The following is a 9405-nucleotide window of genomic DNA, read 5'->3' on the forward strand; positions in this document are numbered from 1 at the left end:
GTCAATTACCCTGAGCAGGGCAGGCTGTGAGGCAGTGATAGCTATTCAGGAAAGGACAGTCCAAATAACCTGAGGGTATGCCCACCCCCACAAGAGCTCCCTGGGTAGAGTCCTTACTGGCCCAGTAATCCAAGAACAGTGTGTGCAGGGGGGCTCTTTTCTGTTCTGAGTCCCAAAAGACACAACTTATTCCATATCCTCCCTGTCCCTGGTCCCTTGCTCCACTGAAAGCTCTGGACCTGCTCCTGGAACACGTTCTATTCCACAGCCACAGGAGACGGTAGCATTCCAAGGTGGTGCTAACATTCATTTTGGCTGTCAAAGAACTCTGCAGAATCCTATTCTTTAGTAGAACTCTGCAGAATCCTATTCTTTAGTATTTTCTGTGGAGCAGAGCTAAGTAGAGTAAGTCTCGCATCTTCATGAGCAAAAAGGACTCCTGAGCTGAAAACCAGCCTTGCCTTCAAACCATGAGTCCATGAGTCTTGTTTTCCTGTGATTTCCCAATACAAATTGTTGTAGTTAGGAGTTGATAATGAGAGCCCTTAACTCAGAGACAAGTGAGTTCAAGCTGATTCCTGGTTACCTGATCCCTCCTCCTCCTCCTGTTCTACAATATGTGAATACAAGAAGCACGTGGCATCTTCTTGAAGCATTTGTAATGAGAAATCTCTTCCCCTTGAGAAGCACTTCCCACCATTAGTGAAGTTGAGCCTATATATCAATTGCTTTGCATTAGGATGTTATCAAAGAGTACTGAATATTCCATGGACTGCAAACCAAACCAAACCAAACAAAACACACCAAAAAAAAACCCAACACATAAAACCCCAAGTATGCTTTAGAGAAAGTGCAATCAAGGTATACCTTAAAGGTACTGTATGTTGTCAGGAGAGGCTATTACTTGGGGGAAAGCATCATGCCTTGACAGTTAGAGTGTCAGCAAAAGAGAACAGAAAGGTCTTTAGCACAATGGGTACAATGACGACAGCGGGCTTGAATATGGAGACCATAGCACAGGATGAGGCAAGGTTCACATATGCTTTTCATAGAGTCTCTATGAGTCATAGTCAACTTGACGGCACCTAATAACAATAACAGTGATTACCAAGACACTACTTTCTGTCGACTGTTTGGAAGGAGTACAGATGAGAGTTGTGGAGATTAAAATGGATAACTTCTAGTCCTGGTACTTTCCTCACAGGGAGACAGTAGTGACCCTTGTGAAAGGGGAGAGACTCTTAGTGATTATGACAGAAGAGATGGCAGTGAGAATATGTGGACACCATGGGGGCAAGTACTAGAGTGGCACAAATAGTATTAACTCAGATATTAACTGAAAGGCTAATGGTTCAAACCCATCCATAGGTGCCTCAAAGATGGAACTAGTGTCAGTAGGTTCCAGAGTTGAACTCTATGGATCATTTGTACTTTATATATCCATGGTTGCCGTGAGGGCAGAGCTGCTGTAGTTAGAGAGTCAAGAAGTAACTGTCAACATGACAGGGATCACTCTGGAGGAAAGCTGGGGCATCCCTGATGAGGAGGGAAGGATGGTCCACTTTGCTGCTAGGTAACCCAAGCCAGAAATGGTAGGCTTGTGTTGGCCTGGCTGTGTCATAAGTTAGTTCTCTTTCAGATGGATGCCTGCTGAGGCCCAAGACCACTAACACCCTGGTCAAACCAAGTGCTGAGGAAGAAAAAGCCACAGAAGACAGTGTGACATTTGTGTAAAGTTCAGGAGTCAGACAACCTGGCTGTGCACTCAATCTCTGTACAGCCTTAAGAAGGTTACTGCAGGGTTCTGCTTGTGTGCCCTATAGAATGGTAGACCTGTGAGTGGTGAATCTATGAGAAAGGGAAAGTCCACTCTGGGACAGCACAGGGTAGACATTTGGCCCCTAAGCCTGCATTGTTGCTTGCTCACTTGTTTCTTAGGTCTAGACCTCTCTGTGCCCTGCTCTCTACCCATCATACCTTTGAGTGTTGGAGAAGAGTACTGAATATCCCATGGACTGCCAAAAAAACAAACAGAACATCCTGGAAAGGGCAAGGTCAGAGTTTTCCCTGGAGGCAAAGATGATGAAATTTTGTCTTTCATAATTTGGACATGTAGCTAGGCTTGCCTCTGGAAACTATGTACGAACAGTGCTCAGGCCTTTCATTCATAGGATCGCTATGAGTCGCCTACGACTTGACGGCGCCTAACAACCATAACAACAAGCTAGATGAGGCTTATCTTTGGAAAGGGATGTTATGTTTGCGAAGATAAATATCAACAAAGGAGAGGAAGTCTCCAAGTGAGATGGATTGACAATGTGGCTTCAGCAAGGTGCTCAGGTGTCTCTGGATGGCACAGGATAGGGCAGGTTTCAGGTGGCTGTTCACAGGGTCAACAGCATCTAACAACAACCACTACTCGTCATGACACCCTCTTCACCCTGAGCTTCGTGACTGGGCCTCACCCACTCCATCACACCCTGTTGTTCCAAGTGTAGACTGAATGGTTTTAATAAACAGGTATCTGTTCTCTTACAGCATAGGAAATGAGAAGTTCACACTGAGAAGGCCAGCTCTAGTGGGGAGGCCCTCTTGTCAGCTCTGAAGGAATGTCCAACTTCCTTTAGTATCTGAAGGCCTGGTGTTCCTTGGAGGCCTCTCTGTGTCTTGGCCTTTCTCAGGCTCAAGGAGCTTCCACCGCAGAGACCTGAATCTGAAAAGGACACAGTCTACTGCTGGCAATTCTTGATGGCCCTGAGGTCCTCACCTCTTGGGCTTATAGGCCACACCCTAGAGGAATCTTCCTTATATTTCTCAAGGCAATGATGGGATTAAAGGATGTTATATTCTAGACTTAATCCTCTGACATCTGCTTTGTTTGATCATGGGGAATCATTACATTGTCCCCACATGTATTAAGGGGGTGGACACAATTCAATTTATAACAATGAGTGTGAGCAGAATATCAGGAAGCATTAACCTGTTACAGGTCTGGAAATCTCCTAAAAGTGTAGCAGACACTCCGAAAATATATGGTAGCTTATTTGAAAGCTTTGGGGTCTTAACATCCTGCCCCTTTCAATTCTTTAGATGAGGTAGGTATAGATACCAAATGTTTTAATGATGGGTTCTGCTTGATGTTTATCTCATTAGTACGTGCTCGGTTGACACAGACTCCCCACTTACACAGCAGGGGTGGCCTAATGATGTGATAGAGGCACACTGGCTCACCCTCTATGCCTGCTGCTGAAAGCTCTCCATTGGAAACCACCAGCCAGCCTCAGGAAGGAACATGGGCTCTGGGCCAGACAAGTCAGCATTCAGCTATCTTCACTAAACATCCATAGAACTACAGTTTCTTACTTGCTCATTTATTCAATGTGTAATTTAGTTGAATTTTTAAAAAATACATAGATGTATCAAGGGAGTTCAGGTGGCCTGGTGGTAAGGAGCTGTACTACCCACACAAAGGCAAGCCATTTGAATCCACCAGCTGCTTTGAGGCACATGATGGGCAATCTACTCCCATGTGGTTTACAGTATCTAAAGATCAACTGAGTCAAATATGAGTTGTTCAAGAGCAATGAACAACCACAAATAGTATGAATTAATCTATACTGTGTGTATTAGAGTGTATCAGGGAACAAAACACATACACAAATTATACCTTCATGGAACTTATGACCAAATGGAGGGAAGGAGACTATAGCAGTCCAAGGAACAAATAAGCAAACTATATGGTATCTGTATGTGGGGAGTACAGTATCTAAAACCACTAGGTGTTTGAGGTAACAATAAGACAGTCCTTGTGAAATGCCTAGAATACAGCATGTTTTTAACAAATTGTTGCAATTTTTACTTTTAAAATTATTATCCATTTTATTTTTATCCCATAAACTTTATATGTGCTGTTGACACATATTATTTCAACATATACCTACTGCATATATATTTTGTGCTAAAATCTATACATGGCCCAGAAATATAAGCAAAGAAAGCGAGGTTCCTGCCCTTGAGAATGTCAGTCTGATCTGCTAAGTGGTCAGTCAGGGTGCCGAGGGGCACAGAGGCGGAAGGGACCCCACAGCCGCGTGTCCTTGTAAATCAGAGCAGTCAACTTCACCAGTGATATCCTTTTTCATTCAAAGGATTCCCACAATGGCTGGAGATTCTAGGAATGCTATGAACCAGGACATGGAGATTGGAAGCACTCCCAGGGACCCTAAGAAGATTCCCAAGCAGGCCCGTGACTATGTCCCCATTGCCACAGACCGAACTCGTCTGCTCACAGAAGTCAAAAAACCCCGTCAGCGTTACATGGAGAAGAGTGGCAAGTGCAATGTGCACCACGGCAACGTCCAGGAGACCTACCGGTACCTGAGCGACCTCTTTACCACCCTGGTGGACCTCAAATGGCGCTTCAATCTGCTTGTCTTCACCATGGTCTACACCTTCACCTGGCTGTTTTTCGGCTTTATCTGGTGGCTCATTGCTTATATCCGGGGTGATCTGGACCATGTGGGTGATCAGAACTGGATCCCATGTGTTGAAAACCTCAGTGGCTTTGTGTCTGCTTTTCTGTTTTCCATTGAGACTGAAACCACCATTGGGTATGGCTTTCGGGTCATCACAGAGGAGTGTCCTGAGGGGATCATCCTCCTCTTGGTGCAGGCAATTCTCAGCTCCATCGTGAATGCTTTCATGGTGGGGTGCATGTTTGTTAAGATAAGCCAGCCAAAGAAGAGGGCAGAAACACTCATGTTTTCCAACAATGCTGTCATCTCTATGCGGGACGAGAAGCTCTGTCTCATGTTCCGGGTGGGTGATCTCCGCAACTCCCACATTGTGGAAGCCTCCATCCGCGCCAAGCTCATCAAGTCTCGGCAGACCAAAGAAGGGGAGTTCATCCCCCTGAACCAGACTGACATCAATGTGGGCTTTGATACTGGGGATGACCGTCTCTTCCTGGTGTCCCCACTCATTATCTCCCATGAGATCAATGAGAAGAGCCCTTTCTGGGAGATGTCTCGGGCTCAATTGGATCAAGAGGAATTTGAAGTTGTGGTCATTCTAGAAGGGATGGTTGAGGCAACAGGTAAGACGTTTTGTCCTTATGGGTATGATGTTTCCCTATCACACCCTTACCCCATCCCTGGCCCTGTGACTCCAGAAAATGGTGCAGGCAACCAACCAACTAAAGTGGTCCTTCTGTTGTAGTTTCTCCAGATGTCATGGCAGCAATAGCTGATACTTACTGACATCTCACTGTTTTGCAAGCACTCTTCTAAATACTGACTACATAGTCTCTCATTTCATTATCTCACACACTGGATGAGCCTGTTAATTTACAGATGAGGAAAGAAAGGCTCAGGTTCGATTACTGCCCAAGAGCAAGAGTTATGGCATGGCAGAGCCAGGATGAAAATCAAGGCAGGATATTCCATAATTAGCACTTGTTTCCAACATGCCATGCAGGCTGGCCAGTAAAAGGTTGTTGTTCAGTACCATCAAGTCAATAACAACTCATAATGACCCTATTAACTGAACCCTGTGTCATCCTTTCATCTCTGATATACTTGAGCCCATTGTTACAGTCACTATGTCAATCCATCTTGCTGAGGGTCTTCCTTTCTTTTACTGATGTTCCTTTCCCAGCATGATACAGGAGCTCTCCTCAGAAAGAATTCTGTGATTAGGTAACATTGGGAAATGCTGGGTAAAACGTGGAACCACATCCTGTTATTACATTTTGTGATTCTTTTATGTGCCTCATCTTCCAAATGCAAGATGATTCTTATGCAAGTCCTTTTGGGCCATTTGGGGAAAGGCCACCCCTTGGCCTTGATGCACCTGCTAGTCTGAGAGAACAGTGGCCTGTGCAGGGCTTTACATGCAGAGGCCTCCACACCACAATACTCTGGGGGAAATGCCCTCTTTGTAACCAGCCTGGCGACTTCTGGTTCTATAGGTCTCCAGCATCTCCCAGCCCCTCAGCCTGTGTCCCTGAAGGTATCAGGAGCTCTAAGAACAATAGCCCCATTTATCTCTGGGCCAAACTGTTTAAGAAGTACTCTCTGGAAAACTTGCCATCCTGATTCTTATTTATTTTCTTCTCTTAGCTACCTTTCCCTTTTTCTCACGTGAGTTCTAACATCAGGTCTAACCTTAACAACTACTTATGTTGAGAAGACTCACGTGTGCTCACCACGATGGATCCACATTTATATAATTCCTGCATCCTCACTGTAGGCTGGTTCTGATCTCCCTCTTCATGGATGTGGGGCCTTAAAAGACACAGTACAGCTTACTGCCCCATAGCGTTTCTAAGAGCATCAGCCTTTACAGATATAGCCTGTCACATCTTCCTCCCGTAGAACGGCTAATGAGTTTGAACAGCCAACTTTCTGATTAGCATCTGAGTGCTTTAACCACTGTGACACTTGACCTTCTTTACTGCACCACAGTGACCACTAAAATGTCAAGGGCATCTCAGAAAATTGGCCAGACAGTCTTCGGGGACACTGATTGCAAAGATGATCTAGGTAAGGCATTACACACATGGCCTCATTTGAAGGCACAGATGCACTGGACCAAGGTTAGGGTGGCTGCCAAAGGGCTGGAGGGAACTGTTGCAGAGGCAGCTGAATGGACATCTGGTCAGGGGACAGCTGAGAGCATCTGCAAAAGTCCAGAGGCCAAGGACATTCTGGATACAGGAAGCCAACTCCAGTCACTGGTGCTGCAGTTGGGATCAGAACAGAGCTTCAAAGGAAAGAGCTCCATCCTCGGCCACAAAGGAAGGAAAGGGGCCAGACACTTGGAGCCTCACCCATAGCAGAAAGAGCAGGCACTGACTCTCTCAATAACCTGATAGTGATTGGCCTATAGTTCACCTATAGGTTGACCTCTTGCCCTCTCTCAAGCTGAGTTACCCATGATGCTGTGTGGTGACTGTAGAAGATAATCTTAAAGAATAGAGACAGACTGTCCATATTGATGTCAAGGGCTGTAACTAGTTGTCACCCTTACAGAGCAGAGCATTGTATTGTTGTGTATCATTGAATCAGAACTGACCCATAGCTGATCCTCTGGTGGGTTTTCAGAGGCAGTTAATTGCACAGGAGAAGATTGCCCATCCTTCTGCAGAGCAGCTGGTGGATTTGAACCATGTGCCTTTGGGATTGCAGCACAATTTCTTACCACTGGGCTACCAGAGCTCCTTAACCCAGGGCTGTGAGAAAGGACTAACTGACTAAGTGAAAAAAATATCTGTCACACAACAGTGTCTGGCACATAGAGGGACTTCTTTCTCAGGTGCTTAAAAAGGTGGAAGGGGACTTCCAGCTGCTCTCCAGGGCACAGGAGAGATCTCAAAGGCACCCAACAGCCAAATTCCAAAAATGAGACAGGAAGAAAAGCTGGAAGAACCCAAGAAGCTCAGCCCACAGAGCTGTGGGTCCAATCAACACCAGGCCTAAATCTAGGCTGCTAAGGGCCCAGCTTAGGTCTTTATACCTCAGATGATGATTGGGTATGCAGAAGCAAATGTTCAACAGAGAAAGAAGATTGGACAGAGAGACCTGGTCCAGAAAGAACTTTCAGAGCAGGTAACAGACTGTGGGCCCATCTGGGAGGACCCAGGCCTTGTACTATAAATTAATGGGATGTAGTCTTTGGCCTGGGTCTAACTAGATGAGACCCTGACCAAGAAAGCTCAAATTGAAGAAAATACTTCTTTAGTCCTCAAAAAGCAGAAGAAAGTACTTTCTTTGGCCCAAAGTTTGAATATAAAAAAGTTGCTTTCCTGTGACACTAAGCAGAGAGAGATTCATTCATACACAAAGCTGTCTACTCTCTCTGGAGGAAAAGCACCACCTAAAAATAGCATAGGATGGCAGAGGCTTGGCAGACAGGGAATAGAAGAACTGGAGCATCCTCAAATCAAGGAGCATATCATATGGGAACATGAAGGCACAGAACTGTCCTCCCAAACAGTCCTCATTCTAAGCATCTGCCAGATTCCTTGTGTTCACTAATACAGAATTTCACTTTATCCAGGACCCCTTCCTTACTGTCACTGTATTAGTAGTTCTGGTGGTGCAGTGAATTTGTGTTGGATTGACAATCAAAAGGTCAGGACTTCTAATCCACCAATCATTCCCTGAAGAGAGATGGATGGCTTCTTTCTGTGATAACTTACAGCTTTGGAAATTGATGGAGGGCTGCCCTAAGTAGGGACTGACAGCAGTTGGTCTGCTTTTTTTTTTTTTTTTTGCATGGCTGGGGAGCAGGGTAAAGGTGCTTCCTGTCTTTTTATCTTTCCACACATAGAATCTGTTTGCTCTTCTGGAATGAATGCTGTCTTCAGAAACCATGTCTCACTCCAGCTATTCCATAGATATTCATTCTAATCTCTGGTAACCTACTCCAGAAACTTACATGCTGACTTTTCATACAACCACCTTGAACTCCCTCAGGGCAAAGATAGTGTCTTATTCAACTCAGCAGCTCCAATGTGCTTAGCAAAAAGCAGATGTTCAGTCAATGTTTTTGACGCGTGATTGGATTCATGGATGAATGGATGGATGGATGGATGGATGGATGGATGGATGGATGGATGGATGGATGGAGCCACATCTAATAAATATGGTCTCTCTTCTCCCAGGCATGACTTGCCAAGCACGAAGCTCCTACATGGATACTGAGGTTCTCTGGGGCCACCGGTTCACACCAGTCCTTACTCTGGAAAAGGGCTTCTATGAGGTGGACTACAACACTTTCCATGACACCTACGAGACCAACACTCCCAGCTGTTGTGCCAAAGAGCTGGCAGAGATGAAGCGAGACGGCCGACTGCTTCAGTACCTCCCCAGTCCACCCTTGATGCGGGGCTGTGCTCAGACAGAGCCAGAAGCTGAGGCTGAACAGGACAGAGAAGAGAGGCCTGAGGGGCTGAAAGAATCCCAGGAGACCAAGGGCTCAATGTGAGCATTGACTATCCCTACAGCTTCCCATCTCAGTGGCTACTGAGAACAAAGTAGTGTCCAGTAAGGAGAATTAACTAAGTTGCTGTTTGTGGGACTCTGTGGGGAGGGACAGTGTATCCTGTCTTGCGCCTCTCAGCTCAGTGCCTCCCTCTGGTGGCCTCCTCCCTGGGCTACCATAGTAGGGCAGCCTTTTCTATCCTAGTTTCTATCAGCTCTGTTGAAGTGTTATGCAAATTTCCAACTAAAAGTTAAAGGGTGGCTCCGGTACACACACACACACACACACACACACACACACACACACACACACACATATTCTCTTTCTGCCTCTGGTCTTAAGCTACATCCATTCTTGAGTCTCACAAATCAGCTGCCACCAGTCTAGAGACTGACATCTGAGAAGACTCCACTACCTACC

At 45.7% G+C, this 9405-nt stretch overlaps 1 protein-coding gene across 1 annotated transcript; it reads left to right on the forward strand.

The window, feature by feature from the left end:
* Positions 1-4097: 4097 nt before the first annotated feature.
* KCNJ5 (potassium inwardly-rectifying channel, subfamily J, member 5) lies at positions 4098-9038 on the forward strand. The gene is made up of 2 exons (XM_006901381.1): positions 4098-5095; positions 8666-9038. The coding sequence occupies exons 1-2, from the start codon at positions 4159-4161 to the stop codon at positions 8986-8988; spliced, it is 1260 nt and encodes a 419-aa protein (XP_006901443.1). The 5' UTR covers positions 4098-4158; the 3' UTR covers positions 8989-9038.
* The last annotated feature ends 367 nt before the right edge of the window (positions 9039-9405 follow it).

Source organism: Elephantulus edwardii, unplaced genomic scaffold (assembly GCF_000299155.1).
Source record: "Elephantulus edwardii isolate Elephantulus edwardi_28Jun2011 unplaced genomic scaffold, EleEdw1.0 scaffold00323, whole genome shotgun sequence".
NCBI lineage: Eukaryota > Metazoa > Chordata > Mammalia > Macroscelidea > Macroscelididae > Elephantulus > Elephantulus edwardii.

Coding starts and splice junctions, on each gene's coding strand:
- KCNJ5 (XM_006901381.1), top strand. CDS start 4,159: ATGGCTGGAGATTCTAGGAATGCTATGAACCAGGACATGGAGATTGGA. Junction 5,096..8,665: donor AGGGATGGTTGAGGCAACAG/GTAAGACGTTTT, acceptor CTCTTCTCCCAG/GCATGACTTGCCAAGCACGA.